The following is a 17799-nucleotide window of genomic DNA, read 5'->3' on the forward strand; positions in this document are numbered from 1 at the left end:
TGTTGAATTTATTGTAAACATTAAAAAAAACACTATACAATCTCTTGTTAAAAGTATCTTGTTAAAATAGATGTGAAAATGTATTGCGATATTCTAAAATGTATTTTATGTACCGGTAAATTGAAAAGGAAGCTCTTTGATATACTTTGGGCAGTCTACAGAGAGAGCTGCCAACGAGATCAAAGAGATCAAAGCCAGCAGAGAGGCTAATGTTGTGACTCATTTCAATTGCAGAAACTGTAATAAAAACCTCATCATCCAGTCCAGCGTGAATGTGGATCTTTGGTGGGACGGTTACATATATACAAAAAGGAAGACGGTGTACATGCATGTACATTTGTTTTTTTAAATGATCTAAGATGAGTAGAATATGTATTTCAAGATGCGACTGAGCAGTAAAGTGCAAAAAATGTTCTGTGGCCCACGGCCTCACAGCCTATAATTTATTGGGGGAAGATCTTTGGTGGACTTTACAGCTCTGGGAAAAAAACTGTCTCTCAGTCTAATGGTGGTGGCGCGAAAGTTCCTGTACCACTTTACAGATGGAAGCAGTACATACAGTCTGTGGCCCGGGTGGCCGAAATCCGTGGAGATGGCATTTGCCCTCCTCTTGACTCGACCCACATATATAGATTCCAAGTTGGTGAGGCGGCTGCCCACTATGCCCCGTGCATTCCTGACTACTCGTGCTCGTTGTTTCCTCTCCTGTGCCTGGTAACTTCCATACCGCACGGTCAAGTTAGGACAGAGGATGCCCTTAATGGATGGCCTGTAAAAGTTGAGGAGTAGCCAAGGGAAGAGACTAGCCCGTTTAAGTTTTCTGAGGAAGAAGATTCTTTGCTGAGCCTTTTTCACCAGGTGGTAAGTCTTGGTAGACCAGTAAAGGTCTGATTTGATGTGGAGGCCCAGGATTTGGATGTCCACCCACTCCACCACTTCTTCATACAGGAAGAGGAGGGAATGGTCAGCCTTTATAGACTTCCTGAAGTCCACGATGCCCTCCTTGGTCTTCTTAGTGTTCATCACCAGGTTGTTTGCTGTACACCATAGTGAGAGCTGTTGTATCTCCTCTCTGTATTGGGTCTCATTGTTGCCTGAGATTAATCTCACGACTGTATTGGTAGGATGGATGGCAGCACAGTTGTGAGTGAATAGGGTGAAGAGGGATGACCATTTAATGTCAAAAGTTTGGCATGTACGCATTGACATACCTGCCAACACTACTGATTGACGTGTTGGACATTGTTCTCGTTTGCCCGCGTCCCTGCGTCCTAGACGCATCATTTTTGCTGGGGACGCATAGTGTCAAATCAACGTGCTTCCCCGGGACGGAACTTTTCTGACGCAAAATTGTCATTATTACCCGATTATTCTTTTTTTTAAAGAAAGATTTACCGCACTCCAAACTTTTCGTCAGGCAGATCCGCCATTGTTGTTTTGGTCTCGCGGTTCGAGTTTTTGTCTGCACGCCTATCTCGGCAAACGAGATCTCGTTGCTTTGAGATTACGTCATTGTTGTGGTGCTTGTCGTTGAGTGAAGGTTAAGTATGCATACCTGTCAACCTGTACGTTTTTGCCGTACAAAGTACGTTTATTATGCATTTTAAGACGTTTACTACGTACAAAAAATTCTGTACGGAAAAACGCAAATTTGTCAATTATGGGTACCATTCGGTTTACACCGACTATCACGAAACGGCAAATCAATCAAGTCAAACGAGTTCGAGTTGTGTAGTGAAAGGAAGTCCGTCTCTTTTTAGAGAACCGGCTTTTTTAGCTCAACTCATTAAAGAGAGCCGGCTCTCAAACGGCTCACTTGCTTTGATGCATTATATTACGAATTATTATGTTGTATAAAGAAGTTAAGAAAAAAAGGAAGTATAAAGGGAGAAAATGAAAAAAGACAGGTTTGTGGTTATCCCTTTAATCAGTATATTACCAACAGTAATTTAATGCAAAAAATGAATTAATAATTCGAATAATAAAATAAATTAATTATATTTGCATTTATTTTTTTCCTTCTACAGTGAACGTCCAAGCTACTTAATTTTGGAACTTTTTTTATAATAAACCTCATTCATGTCGAGCAACTCAGTGTCTCACAACAAAATGTTCATTAACAATATATATGATATAAGGAAACACATGTACAATATAACATGTTAAACAACATAAATAAACACGTTTGAAAAAAAAATATGGTGTAAGATTTTTTTGTATTTTGTAAGGGAAAATACGACAGTTTGTTAGGGCATGGAGCCGAAAAAACCCGCAAAAAGTTTTTTTTTAACCATTACAGACTGCGAAGCTCTGAATGATGCATGATGGGAAATGTGCATGCGGCAGACGCATGTGCACAGTAGCATCAAACCGTTCGCTTCGTTTGCAACGAAAAAAAAGAATACCGAGATAGAGGCTACCACGGCGAACTCGTTAGACTTGATTGACTTGCCGTTTCGTGATAGTCGGTTTTTACAGGATGGTACCCATAATTGACAAATTTGCGTTTTACCGTACAGATTTTCTTGTACGTCGTACACGTCTTAAAATGCATAATAAACGTACCTTGTACGGTAAAAACGTAAAGGTTGACAGGTATGATGTGCGTAAGTCTGAGAAGTGGAACAGTGACGAGAATCTGTAATGATGAGAGGCGGTAATGCAGTCATGTGATGGATGTTAACCGACGTTAAATTCGAAGAAGAAGCCTGCTCCCGTGTCGCGCATGCGCAAACAAATGCTGCATTCCGGAGCTAAATTACGTCCGTACACAACTTGGGTTAGGCTGAACCTTCTTGAAAATGGCAACAGTGAAGAGAAATGCCTACCAGGCCCAATTTAAACTAGAAGCTATCGGTTATGCGTTTGAACACGGGAACAGAGCAGCCTCGAGAAAATTCCAAATCAACGAATCAATGGTTCGGCGATGGAGGAGTCAAGAAAACGAACTTCGCAAAGCTAAGCAAACGTCAAAGAGTTTCCGAGGAAGGAGGGCGAAGTGGCCAGAGTTGGAAGACCGACTTCGACAATGGATTATCGAGCAAAAAGATGAAGGAAGGAGAGTCAAAACATTCGCGATTCTACAGAGAGCAATAACGATAGCACAAGACATGGAGATCGAACATTTTAAAGGATGCCCGTCTTGGTGTGTTCGTTTTATGAGACGCAATTTAAAAGTCCCTGAAGGATCTCACATCTCAGCTGAGGAGCAGCAATTTCCGGTGGGTGAAAATAAAAAATGACCCTTTCCCCCTACACTCTGCAATAAACATCGCCATGAGAAATAATCCAAGCTAATCTTGTATCCAAAATGGAAGAGGTTGCTCTAAAAGCCAATTTTACCGTAATACACACTAGAGAAAATGTGTGAAAAGACACACTGGGTGGTAGAAAAGAATAGTATTTATTGCCATTGATATCACCGCGGTGAAACATCGCATGCAACGAGATTAGACATGTCACATATAGGGCAAAATTGTGATAAAGACCTCCAAGAGAAAATAAGATAAAAGACTGGCAGGATACATAGGCAAAATATTTCTAAGGTAGTGACTTGTCACAATAGTGCAATGCAAATAAGTGCAATAACATTTTTCAGGAACCAACATTTCCGAATGAGACCCAAGATAGATATTTATTTATAGTTTTGCACACAGGTTATGTTCACGATAACACGTTGTACAATGTTGTTTTGGCTAAACTCTTTCCCATTTCAACTTTGTACAACATGGCACCAAGAGTAAAATGGTGTGATGATGAGTTAAAATCCAAAGTGTTTCCTCTGTCAACTATAATTCCAGTGATTCAGATTCAGCGCCCTCACCGGCGTTATCATGAATCGACCCTGTTGCATCTAAGGCTGAGCAAATTTTGACAACGGTATTTGTTGACTGACGGGTGCTTGAATACGCTAAAATACTCTTGTGTATAATTTGCACCCAATTTTTTGGGGAGGTGGAATGCATGTATACATAAATAGATATGGTAGCCTATAAGTAAAACATAAGGAAACTATTTTTTTCTTTGTGTGTGGCCCGGTAATAAACGACTCACAGCCTGCAAATAAAACATAAAAGTACTGTTCTCTAAATACGTTTTTTGCAAGTAACTTCTGTTATGTCAAATAATAATTTTCAATATAATTTTCCTTATATAATGAATTGCACTATTACAGGGGTCTATGACTTTTTTAACCCAAAGAGCCTTAAAAGCAAACTATTTCGATTTTTTTTTTCTTTGAGAGAGAGCAACAAGTCGCCATGTTTATTTGTTACAGCCCTTAATCACAAAGAGTCTCAAAGGGCTGCACAGACCACAGATTATTGCAGACCACAGACTATTATTACACACTCCCTTGATATAAAACCTACATGAGGGAAAATAATACACTGATATTGTCAAGATAAAATATAGGTTATTCATATGCTATAGAATAGAAGTGTGTTTTCAGCTTAGATTCAAACATTTCCACTGAGGTTGCAGATCGGATCACAGGAGGGAAAAGCCTTCCACAGCACCGGGACCCGGATGGAGAACGCTTTTGAACTTGCGGATCTCTGCTTGGCTCTTGGGATCACTAGTAGACAAGCATTTTCAGAGCGAAGGCTCCGGACCGGAACATAGGGGGAAATGAAATCTGAAAATGAAATCTGAAAGATATGAGGGAGCAAGTCCATGCATGATTTTGTATACTACCAACAGAACCTTAAAATCACATCTTAAGCTAACAGGGAGCCAATGCAGGTTAGCTAAAATCGGGGTACAGTGGGACCTCTGTTATCGCGGTTAATGGGGAACAAAACCACCCGGGATAAGGGAAAATCCGCGAAGTAGCGGCGCACCTTCAAAAAAAAAAATATATATATATATATATTTTTTTTAATTATTATTTTTTAGACCCGGTTGATGGGGACCCAAACCACCCGCTAAAAGTGAACATCTGCGAAGTAGCGACGCCCCTTCAAAAAAAAAAAAATCTTATCTCATCTCATTATCTGCCACGCTTATCCTTATTAGGGTCGCGGGGGGGCTGGAGCCCATCCCAGCCATCTCCGGGCAGTGGGCAGGGGACACCCTGAACTGGTTGCCAGCCAACAAGCTGCAAATCACATTAGTTCTCGCAGCTAGCTGCGTTCTTCGACGCACGATCCGAGTGATCCACCGCTAAGAGTCGTACAGCTGGGCGATTTTACGTCCGCCCGGGACTATCGGAGACAAATTCACGACAGGGTTTTTACTTGCGCCGCACCGCGGGTGCCGTTCGGTCATTCCCGGGAGCGAGCCCCTAACCCGCGGCGCGGGTACTTTCGGGCGCGATACGCACGACACATTACGGGGGTCCTGCGCACGTCCGCCGCCTTTCGCCCGCCGCCTTTCGCCCGCCGCCTTAAGCCGGACGACCGCCTGTCGTCGGACGAGCGGGCTTCCCCCAGTTACGGGGGTAGCCCGATCACGCCCACCGCCTTTTCTTGCGTCGTGCCGTGTGACGCCGCGTCCGCCGAACTCGCTCCGTCGCGCGGCCCGGGAGTGACCCCTGCCGCTGTTTTTGTAATATTCTTAACGTGTGTTTGAAAGGACAGATTTGGGTCAAATATGACACCTACATTTTTGACTGAGTCACTCTGGGTGATATTACATTTGTCAATGTTCATAGCAGTTTTTGAGAACAAGTCACAGCATTTAGATGGACCAATAACTAACATTTTGGTCTTTTCAGAGTTAAGGTGCAAGAAGTTGAGTGACATCCATTCCTTCAGGCCTCCAAATTTCCACATTTTTTTGTGGCAGTGGGGAGTTCATATGAATGTTCAAGTCCCCCATAATTATCATTTTGTTTGCATAGGTTACTAGGTCAGACAACAGTTCAGAGAATTCATCTAAAAAAACTGAGTATGGTCCTGGTGCGCGATAGTTACAACTAAAGAGAACCACATGACAAGTACCTCAAACGCCCTATAATTACTAGAGGTACGGGGAGTAAATTTGAGTATTTTTTTCAGAAATAAGCACCACACTGACACCCTTCTTCAAGGAGTGTGCTACATGACAGCTCACGAACTATTGAGGAGAAGCCTTATTTAACAAGAAAAAACACAAATAAGATCATCCACAAGTAGCGCTTAAGGAGCAAGCAATCTAATATTTAAAAGACCAAATTTTAGCTTTGCTGAATCTTTTAACTTAGCTGAAAGCCCTTGTAGAAATCGCCACAAGATGTCGCCGTTCGGGAGTGTTGAGTCTCAGGCGTCGGTTAGGCAAGAATCGATGAAGAAATATTGGTGGAATTGGGCACATTTCCATCATCATCATGTCCTTCTCTGCCGTTTCGCCAATGTAGCTCCCTAAGCTTAGCACCATGGCATGAGCGACAGCCCCACTTTTGTTTGCGATCTTTACGCCGTCCCCGCTGCTTTGTAAGTGGGTTGGCCACCCAAGGAGATCCCTCATTCTTTTTTATTTTTTGCGGCATATCAAATGGTGGTATGAAAAGTTCCCAAAAAGTCGAAATTTAGACGCAGACCCAAATTTATAAGTTCCTCCCGTCTATAGGTATTATTGGCCACGCATGTGTCCAGAAAAGAAAGCAAAATAGACACGAGAACGGTAATAAATAGAAAATTAGCTGAAGAGCCGTGAGCCGCTATGTCCATGCGCGTCATCAACATCATTAAAGCAACACCATATATTTCAACAAAACCGCCAGACAAAAACAAATTCTTCTGGACATTTAATTTCACTGTGTGACATTTGATGATTTGACCCAATTTATGAAATAATAATAATAATAATGCCATCGCTTGTGTCACATATTAATAAATATACCACTTAAAAATAGTTAAAGCTCATTTCGACCTGTTTTTGTTTTATTTTAAATAAATAATGGTTTCAAAACAAGGTGCGAGCAGAGTTTTTTGTAAAACTGTCACAAAATACTGTAGACAAAAGGTTTAGGATGTATTTCCCTTCAGCGTAGCTAGCACGTGCGAGAGGGTACACATTTTTACACAAAACCCGCCAATTCTTCATTCTCTGTCACAGACATAAAAATCTGCGCCGAAGCTTAATTTTCAGTGTAAACATGTAGTGTGGACATTCTTACTCTTAGTATTGTAAAGAAAAAAAACATAGTTCACATGAACTCTTTGAAATTTGTGAATGTAAATCTCCTACTTTAAGAGAAATGTTGAGTGTTGTTTTATTTTGTGTCTCCGACAGCCCACTGGTGTTGCCGAAGGAACTTTTTGCAAAGTTGAAGCAGAAGAACTAGACCTGGCAAACAATGGAGGGTCAACTAGTTTTTCCAACAGAACCATGTACAAAGGTAAATAGGAAAAACTGAACCTGTCAATCAATAGAGCCATGTGTATTTGTTTTTTTAAATTAGAAGATCAACTAAACGGTCTATATGCCACCAGTTGCCCATTTGCCCATACCAAACAATAGGTCAATCAATGCCCATGTTCCACTGTTTTCAAATATATATAACGTAAATTCCGGACGATAGAGCGCACCTGATTATAAGCCGCACCCACCATATTTCAAGAGAAAAAACGATTTTGTACTTACACAAGCCGCACCTATATATAAGCCGCATGCGCCCACATTAACAAAATGTAACACAAAATTAACCCAGACCCGACTTTAAGTCTCGCGATTGAAACTGAATATTTTTTGGTTTGAACAATTTTATTGACACTATTAACAGCAAATAAACAATGTGAGGTTTGAGCAATTTTTCTCGACAATCTTAACAGCAATTAAGCATATCCTTCATTAAAGTACACAGTCCAAAATGAACATAAAATTATACCGGTACTTAAGGTTTGATGCAGACCGGCAGAGTCCGGGTCCCGTTGAAAGTAATCCAAAGAAAAAAGTGTATATTTCCAAAGGTAAGGGTGGGAAAAATATATATCCACTATTGTCCGCCGTGTCCACAAACACTCACCTTTACAGGTCCCCACTTCCCGTCAGCCCGCGTTTGCTACGCCCCTTTTTTTTTAATTCGCCCTCCAAAACATATCAGAATAAGGGGCCAAAATAAATACAAATAAATACATCACAAAAATATACAGTTGCAAATACATATTATACATGGTTACACATATTTACCAAAAAAGACGGTACACCGAGAGAGTTTTCAAAGCTTTAATAATAATATAACTTTCATCCCAAACGGTGCCTGTGACAGGTAGCAACACGCTCGCAACACAGTAAACGGGTCTGTTAAAAAAACATACCGTACTTGTAAAATCACGGTAAACCGTCCTCATCTTCCTCCATCAAAGTCGTCTTCCTCAGTGTCTGAAAGAAACAGTGTCATATAGACGTCGTCCCACGCTCCCGCAGCCTCACCCGCGCTGTCACTGTCGCTGGTGTGCCCTCCTCTCCGTCACGGCTTTTCGGAATCCGTTGGTGATGGTGGATTTTTTTTATGCTGCTCCACGCTGTCAGGATCACTGGCAGACTTGCGAAAAAGTTGCCTTTGGCATGCGGCCAGTTTTAGTGAAAGATTTCTCGCCGCTAGTCAAGCTAAGAAGTTGCAGTCTTCCTCAGTGCATATATTCCATCGGTCTAAATCTTACCTTTTTAACTCGAGCGCCGCTGGCGGCCGTTAGAAAAATTACATAAATTGGCCGCATCCCTGAATAAGCCGCAGGGTTGAAAGTTTGGGGAAAAAGTAGCGGCTTATAGTCTGGAGTTTTTCGGTATATATATATATATATATATATATATATATATATATATATATATAGTACAGCAGTGGCACACGAGGGGTTAACGAGTGGCACGCATGTTTTTCAAGTTTTGATATTTTCTGCAATAAGATTTCATTGATGAATATTATGGTAGCTGTGTTTATCACTTGTTCCATGTTGTATATTTGGACTGGTGTAAAATTACAGCTCTGTTGGATATAAAAAAAAACTGTTGTGTGAGTCATTAATCTTGGTGTGGCACACTGATTTACAAGAAAAATTGAAAGTGGCACGCCACACCAAAAAGGTTGCTGACCCCTGACCTACACAAACCAACGTCACACTGTCCCTTTTAACAACACAGCTTTTAGTCCCGCTAATGTTGTGTTTTTGCAACGTTTCAGGCAAAGATTGAATAGAAAAAACCTGAAACATTTTTACTGTCTTGTTAAATAACCAGTGCACTTACATCTTACAGTTACAAACTAACTATACAATTTAGTGTTTAAAAAACAGGGACCCATTTTTTTATAATGCTTTTATTTGGAAAATGAATATGATGCATTAAAAAAAGTCTACAGTAATACTGTAACACAAAATAAAACTACAGAAATATTACTGCAGAAATACACAAATATTTCAAAAATACTACAGCAATACTAAAGAAATACAACTACAGTAATTATTCCAAAATACTACAAAAATACAAGCAAATACTGCAGAAATTGTCCTACAGATATACTAGAAAAATACTACGGAAATACTGCAAAATACAACGACAGCAAGACTAAAGAGTACTACAATAATACTAAAAATGAATATCAATATAACTGCTTGAAACTGGGACCTATTGTATTATTTTGCTTTAAATATGAGCGTTTGCCCACCCCTGGCATGAAAGTGGCACGAATAAACTGTATTTTCTGTCCCTTTTTAAGGAGTACCTACTAAACAGTACTGGATATATTGTTCACCCTATTTAATATGCAAACTTTGCTGTCACCCACAGAGGAACTGAAAACAGAGCTGGACTGGCTTGGCTCTTATCCTGTTTCAGAACCATTGCTTGATGGAATCGAATGTGAAAACACTGAACCAAAGAGCCCAACGTACAGTTTCACAAGAGACTACAACAAGGATTTATTAATGGTAAAAGAGAATGGCTTGACGGACATGGAAAAACAACATTGCTTTGTCACTGGAAGCAATGAAACTATTCAGATGGATCGTGGAAATGCCATTAAATTGGAGCAAGTAGACCTTGAGGACGAGATTGCTTCAACACCAACCACGAAACACTGGTCTCGCAAAAGCATGTCAAGGTTGGCTGTCACTTTCAGACAACAGGTAAATTGAGACATTTAATGTTTGTATGTGCATAAATGTTTGTTTTTTTTTCAATGTTTTGCAGTCAACTGAAATTTGAGCACAGGCTGGCCATTTTTCTGAAACGGGTTAATGATTTTTTTAATCTGAGACCTAAACAACAGTGACTTCATTTAGAGGTGACGGTACAAAAATGGCTACTAAGGAGCATCATAAAATCTGGATTTTGGCCTGCACACATTGGGCACTCAGTTGATTAATCAAGAACTGCTGAATTTTCCGGACTAAAAATTGCAAATTTGAAGGCGCGCCTTCTAATCTGGTGCACCTAATGTATTGGAAAAATTTGGAAATGCATACTGGTATATTATTATATATGTGCAATTATTGATAAGTTGATATTTATCACTGACCACAATTGGATGACAATGATGTAACAATGTGCGAACCCTGATAGCAACAGTATGACATAGTCGACGTAGGAAAAGCCAATACGTCTGATCTCATTATCACACTATTTTTACTCACGTACCACGCAAAAGGTTCCCGGTTTGGAGACCAGGTGAAATCATTTGTTGGCCTGGTGACGGGTGGGCGCCACCAGGCTGTACTTGTTCAAGACACACCAAAGAAAATAGTGGCTCTCTGACCCTAGTAATTAAGGGATCCGCGATGGTCCATGAGTTACTCAAGCATTGTTTTGGGACCAGGTTTAGGTTCAACACATCCACTTAAAGGGACATTGTGTGTTGTTTAAAGCCTCCTATGAGTAATAAAAAACTTTATTCGTTTAAAAAAGACAATATTGATTTGAATAGAAAGCAAAAATACCCGGACTATCGTATAAATGTTCATTCTTTCAAATACTTATAGGTCAAGAAAATTTCATTTACTTTGCATAAAACTTGGTTTATCGAGTGGGAACTTAAATGATTGTCTGCCATCTTCCAGCAAAAAGTACCCCAAAAAAATCTGGTGAAAGGCTGGCTAAAAAGATGAGAAGGAAAACGTAACGGTTACGTCGTTTTGACTCTCCGTAGTTTGTAACCGTCCTTGTGCTTTTTAGCACTAGTTTTCGGTTGCACTGCACAATAAAGGTAACATCTAGTTTTCAAATATTACACAGAGTCCATTTAAACTTCAGAAGGAATTAAACAAGCTGATGAATCAAACTATGTTATATACAACACAGGGGACATAGTGCAAACTCATTTGTGATGTTAAATGTTTCTCTTTTTACTTAATGTTAGATATTGGAAAAAACGAAACATCGTCCTGAAAGATTAATAAAACCTAAAAAAAAAAAGGACAACGCAAGATGTCCTGAAAGACAAATAAAACCAAAAAAAACCATGATGAAGGGCATCGAGAAAGATTAATCTAACCCAAAAATCATGACAGGGAAAACAACTCTTTGGGGTATTTTTAATAAACCGATTTTTAATGATAATAATATGTTGCGTGTGCTTTATACACGACTGCACGTTATACACAAAAAATACAGTAATTTGTTTACAGTTTGCAACACAGTAGCCTTTATAATACCAAATATAACAAATGATATATGAAATCATATCTGCTGTTCGATTCGTGTTGAGTTTTTCAACTGCAGAATTGATAAGTTGTGTTGTATGTTTAAATTATAGGAAAATATAAACATGTATCGGGAGAAGATGGATCGTGTGTCTGGTAGAGTAGAAGAGTCGGATGAGATGGATTATGAGGAAGAAAATGAACTACAAGATGAGAAATTTAGGACTAATGTTTTGCAAGCCGGTCCAACATTTGAAGGCATTACTCAGGTTTGACTTCCTGACGAACCATTACAAGAAAAATAACATTAAATGAAAGAACAGTAATTGATAGTTTTGTTGCTAAACATTTGTTAGGTGAAGAATGATGAGGATCCAGAAGAATCAGGAGAGGAGGAATGCAATGAGTCAGAGTTGGTAAGACAAAGTAGTATGCCGAAATTAAGCGTTTTGTCACTTATTTAATACCTATTGTTTCATTGCTAAAACTAGTGTTTCTTTCAGGGCCCAAGTTCATGTAGAACAAAGAAAAAAGGAACAAACTGGAACAAAACCAGGCCGGTGCCATCTGGGAAGTGCAGGAAACCAAACAAGGTCAATGGTAAGAAATTCCACTTTGTCTGCGTTTCACAGCTTGTTGTTTGTCAATTAGCACTTTTCTTATGTATCAACAAATACTGTAATTAAAAGTTGAGGGCAAAAATATTGTACATGTTAAATCAAATCCTTAATTTACTTTCTATTCCCTCTAACTTCTGGAATAGTTTCTAATAATTTCCATTAAAGCAGTAGTTCTCAACTCGTCTGACTCTAGGACCCACTATTCCACCACAAGGTCAATCTGCGACCCTAATCAATGAAACAAATCCCACTTCTCCAATATATCAAATAAGAGGATTGTAGATATTTAAGCAGGCATAATAGATTACTGTATGTTTCTCAAAAAAACAAAATGACCAGCGAAACGAAAATAGTTAGACCCTTCATCCCTTTCAAGCGACCCTAAGCTTTAAAATAGCCACGTACTAAAAGAAAAGTTGGAACCAAAATATATAAAAATCGTGTGCCAAGACCAGATTACAGTGCGGAAAATAAATAATGTACTTTTTTCATCTAACAATTCAACTCTATTGTGACTGTGTAACTGTGAAAGCATTGCTTGGTGCTGCATTGAAAATTACTTTTAGTTTTTGCAGAGGTGTCAAGTGCAGAAATGGAAGAGGAATCTGAGGAGCTACCAGTTTGCAGGTGCCACATGAAGACTCCCAAGAATGGAGAGATTCTTTTCTTGGTAGACAAGAAGTGCGTGGTTACAACAGACAATTCTGACGGACATCGGATCCACTGTCCACGTGCTGTTTTGGAGCAAGTAATGATGCAACCCTCCAACTCTGTTCGGCTGCTCGTTCTATGTGAGGATCACTGAAAGAGCGGCGGGTGGTGAAATGTCTCTTGCCTCGAGATTTACGGCAGCTGGCATTAGTTTGTATGGCATTGACCAAAGAAGCGTCTTTGCCCCCTACGAATTATGCCCAAGAAGACAGCTGCATGCTACACCTAAACAGGACACAATGAAATCTGCATTAGTGCAGGGATTACGCATCATTCATGGACATTTGATATGGGCCATGCAAAAAAAATGATGGTAGCATTTTTCCAGGAATAAACTAATGGGAAGAACGTTCTGAAACTGAAAATGTAAGCTTCATATTATTTATTTTTATTTACATCTAATTTTCACCCAACACCTATATGGGGAGAGATTTGTCTCATAAGGTTTTACACACGTATTGTTCAGATCCACAATTATCTTTGTGATTTTCGCAAGTCATCATATGTCTTGATAAACACACACACAAGATTAAAAATTGCAGAGATTTTTGTGAATCTGCAAAACACATGATTCACACCTGATTTTTCATTTAATTGTGTGGAGAAATTAAAAAATTGGCTTTGAAAGTCCTTTAAAAAAGTGCTTGCATTTGGCCATGAACAAGGGTGTATGAACCCTGTTTAATTTCAGGTTTCTGAATGTTCAATGACCACTAGAAGTCAGATGATTATCGTTTTGGATACTATTGAGAGTACTGATACCTTTAAAAAAATCTGTGCCAATTACTAGTTAATAGTTTGGGGTGTCTACTACTCCCTTCCACAAAATCAAACATCTGTTAAATGCGTTTATTATCTGATTGTGTTTGGTCATGAGTTCCAATGTAAATATTTGGAAATAAAGATAACATTTTGAAATATGTTCTCATGTTTTTTTATGTGTACTGTATTCAAAGGAAAATATGAAATCCTGATATCTCCCATATTTGTCACTCTAAACAGTTTCAGTTAATCAAACAAATTTTAATTCACACAGAGACAACACAAGCTTAAAAAATGCAATTAACAGGAAAAATACAAGCATACACTACCTTGCAAAAGTATCAGACAGTATTATGATGACCCAAGAACACACCAAGCAGGTCCCGGATAAAGTTGTGGAAAAGTTCTAAGCAGGGATGGGATACAAGAAGATTTTGCAACATTTCCACATCTCACAGAGCACTGTGCATGCAATGATATCGAGATGGAGAGGGCATAACACCGCTGCAAACCTACCAAAACCTGTCCGTCCCTCTGAACCATTTGGCCAAAACAAGAAAACTAATCAGAGAAGAAACCAAGAGACCCGTGGTCACATTGGATGACCTGCAAGCATACACGGCTTAGTTTTGCCCAAAAACGTGGGGGTTACTTTAAAAGTGTAATCAGATACAGTTACTAGTCACCTGTTTAAAAATAATCAGTAACATAATCTGAATACCATGATATTGCAGTAATGTAACTTGATTACTTTCAATTACTTTTGGATGACTCTTAATACCAAATATGCCGATGAATACTAAATAGAAATGAAATTACTAAATATTGTTTAAATATGCTGTCCTTAATTTGAAAATGTGTTACTCTCTACCACCATTCTTATTTTTATTCGAAAAACCTGTAATTTGGGGTGGCACGGTGGGTGAGTGATTAGTGTGTCCGCGGCACAGTTATGAGGTCATGGGATCAAATCCAGCTACCAGCCTTCCTGTGCTGAGTTTGCTTGTTGTCCCCGTGCTTGTGTGGGTTTCCTCCGGGCACTCCGGTTTCCTCCCACATTCCAAAAACATGCACGTCAGGGTAATTGGCTGGTCCAAATTGTCCCTGTGTGCCCTGCGATTGGCTGGCAACCAGTTCAGGGTGTCCCTTGCCTACCGCCTGAAGATAACTGGGATGGGCTCCAGTACCCCCGCAACCCTACTGAGGATAAGCGGCGCAGATGATGGATGGATGGGGACTTCTATTTTGATTCCGTCCTTATTTTTCTGTAAATGTAACTGAATACTATTACATTTTTTGTATCCTAATTATGTAACACCGTAACAGGTATCCTGTTAGTCCCCAAGCCAGTTTTTTTCACATTATTCTAATCCTGTAACCCATTATTGTAACAAGGTGTTATGTGTAAACTGAATCACATTTTATCATTGAAATGAAAGAAATTATAATGAACACTCAATGTGATGTCAAATAATAAATGTAGAATAGTTTTTCATCACACCATTTGATTCAACAAAATCACACACAAAATTAGACAATTTTGATAAATGGATATGTGTATTTTTCAGTTTGTATTTTAATTACGTTTTTAATTTATTCATTGTTAAATTTGAACAATAAGAACTAGTATATGAATGGTAAAACTGATTTGGCATTTTTTAGTCATTGTCCAAGGTATTCCACTATTTTGTTCCGTTGCAAGTAATGGTTTGTCATTTTCCCTCATATCATAATCGTTTTCTCTGAAAGACGAATTGTAAATTTGCTGGTCAGCCTGTGTTTGCAGCTCTGTACAGCTTGATATCTGATTAAACCATGTAACTATAGGAGTTTTCCCTCATGAATGGGTCATGTGCATGCTTTCTCTAACTACATTTTTCAATTGACATTTTTATTTTTTTAAATTAATGGCCTTTTTTTTCATTACATACGTATTACAAAATTGAAGGTAAACATGATCAAAAGGATAAAAATGATTAAAAAAATATGAATAATATATAAGAAATTTGTGCATAGCTGTAGATGGGAGTTCAGGATGGGAATGGCTTTCTGGAAGAAGCTGTTCCTAATCCCGTTAATTCTTGCACTGAAGTTCCTTTAGTGCTTTTGAGTGGGCAGCAAGTCAAAGAGAGCACCTGGATGTTACTTTTTCTTGCTGATGTTTTGGGCTCTGGTGAGGCACCGAGTGGAGCATATGTCCATCAGGGAGAGGAGAGGGCTATTACATTGTTTTCATTAGCATTTATGAATAAATATAAAAACAGACATTTGCACGTTACATATCTTTTGATTTTTGTCTTTAAATAGATTAGTTTAATCAAATTGGTTTTGAAATGCTCAGAAATAAGCACTAATGCTCAGAAATAAGCACTAATATATATATATATATATATATATATATATATATATATATATATATAAAATAATATATTTTTTCCCCCCCATTATTAGATAATACACGTTTTAGTGCAACCTAGACAGATCGGCAGTGACTAACCCTGGGTCCAAATCAAACAATAATATATTGGGTCCCTGTTTAAGTGGTCAATGTGACATTAAGTTTTGTTGCATTTCAGTCGTATCTTGTAGAATTTCTGTAGTATTACTGTGGCAATTTATTGTAGCATTTCTATAGTTGTATTTTTGGAGTATTTAGGCATTTATGTTTTCTTATCAAATTTAAAGAAAAATAATATATTCGGTCCCTGTCCCTAAGCACTCAATTGATATTTTTGTGGGAATTTTATATCATAGTACCTTTGTACTATTTCTTTGTGTTTCTGTAGTGCAGTGGTTAGCACATTCGCCTGACACGCCGAAGGTCCCAGGTAGGAGCATGGTTGGAAACATTTGTTAGCCTAGAAAGGGATGGGCGCCACCAGGCTGTACTTGCCCAAGCTACACCACAGGAACTGGTGCCTATACAACCCTAGTGGTTTAGGGATGCATCCACTTTCCCCACTATTTCTTTTGTTGCATTTAGTAGACACAAAAGAGCAGTGTGGAGGAAGCTGATGGCAAAAAACAAATCAAAATTGTTTTTACCAGTGGTACTGCATTTACTTTAAAATACAGAGTGTTTCAAAAAAATTGATATCCTTTGAATATTAATAATTAATTATTTCAATGAATATATTTATTTCCCTGTGCTAACTCCCAAGCAAATAATTTGTATTTAAGAAGAAAAAAAAATAGTAATCTGCTGGAGACTGTTACCCAAGATATGCTTCAGGGTGTTTGGGAGAAGCTGGATTACCAACTTCATGTATGAGGGCAGTGTGTATATTGAACATTTGTCAAATTGTTCCCGTAATACCCATGTTTTTGAATTTCTAATTAAGATTTTGAAGGATAAATCTTGTGAACTTCACCATTAACTCATTCAGTGCTGTAACATGAAAATACGTTTTCAGAAGCATTGACCGTGCACAGCCAAAACAAAAAATAGTTTTTCTTTTTGTTTCTATTTAAAAAATATTATAAAGGGTTTGGCGCAGCTCATTAGTAAGAATGAAGCCTCTATGAATTTTTTCAGTATAATATATCAACATTAGATCGCAGGAGTGGATTGGATCAGATATTTGCCACACATCAAGGAAGCCCCCACTTTCTAGTCTTGCTTCCTTTTCCACCAAGTGTGTAAGGTGATTATAAGCATAGTGAAGCAGGGTGGTAAGAGTAGCAAAGATATGAATATGTACAGACAGTTGACACTTAGAGGTTTTTTTTATTTCTAAAAAGATGACAAAGTCCCTCTTGCAAAAACACTACCTCGTATGAACGCAAATGGTACTTATGTCTATGTTCCTTGCACAATGTTGACTGCACTATGTTTACTGCTCACCTTGCACAATGTTGACTATCTTTTTTTTGCACGATGATGACTATTTTTGCACCAAATGCATATGTTGACTATTTTTTGCACATGATGACTATTTTTGCATGATGACTCCAGCACCCCCGCGACCCTACTGAGGATAAGCGGTGTAGCTAATGAGATGAGACTATTTTCGCACCAAATGCATATTGCACAAACCCTTACGATACCAAACCGTATGTAACATCCTACATGCCGACATTTCTTGTGTAATTTTTGTGTAAATTATAACTATAACCTTCTCCTCCTTGTTTTATAACCTTATCTTCTC

The 17799-nt window shown here is 38.6% G+C and overlaps 1 protein-coding gene across 2 annotated transcripts; it reads left to right on the forward strand.

Moving 5' to 3' along the window:
• The first annotated feature begins 2642 nt into the window (after window positions 1–2642).
• On the forward strand, window positions 2643–13811 carry LOC148351063 (uncharacterized). 2 transcript variants are annotated; one of them, XM_088320092.1, is made up of 7 exons: window positions 2643–3221; window positions 7216–7321; window positions 9709–10046; window positions 11672–11827; window positions 11915–11974; window positions 12062–12158; window positions 12754–13811. In XM_088320092.1, the coding sequence occupies exons 1-7, from the start codon at window positions 2802–2804 to the stop codon at window positions 12981–12983; spliced, it is 1407 nt and encodes a 468-aa protein (XP_088176218.1). In that variant the 5' UTR covers window positions 2643–2801; the 3' UTR covers window positions 12984–13811. The 2 variants fall into 2 exon arrangements, with proteins under 2 accessions (XP_088176218.1, XP_088176217.1); XM_088320091.1 differs by having other exon boundaries at window positions 2644–3221; window positions 12745–13811.
• The last annotated feature ends 3988 nt before the right edge of the window (window positions 13812–17799 follow it).

This window comes from Urocampus carinirostris, chromosome 16 (genome assembly GCF_059441175.1).
Source record: "Urocampus carinirostris isolate Australia breed hairy pipefish chromosome 16, RoL_Ucar_1.0, whole genome shotgun sequence".
Lineage (NCBI taxonomy): Eukaryota > Metazoa > Chordata > Actinopteri > Syngnathiformes > Syngnathidae > Urocampus > Urocampus carinirostris.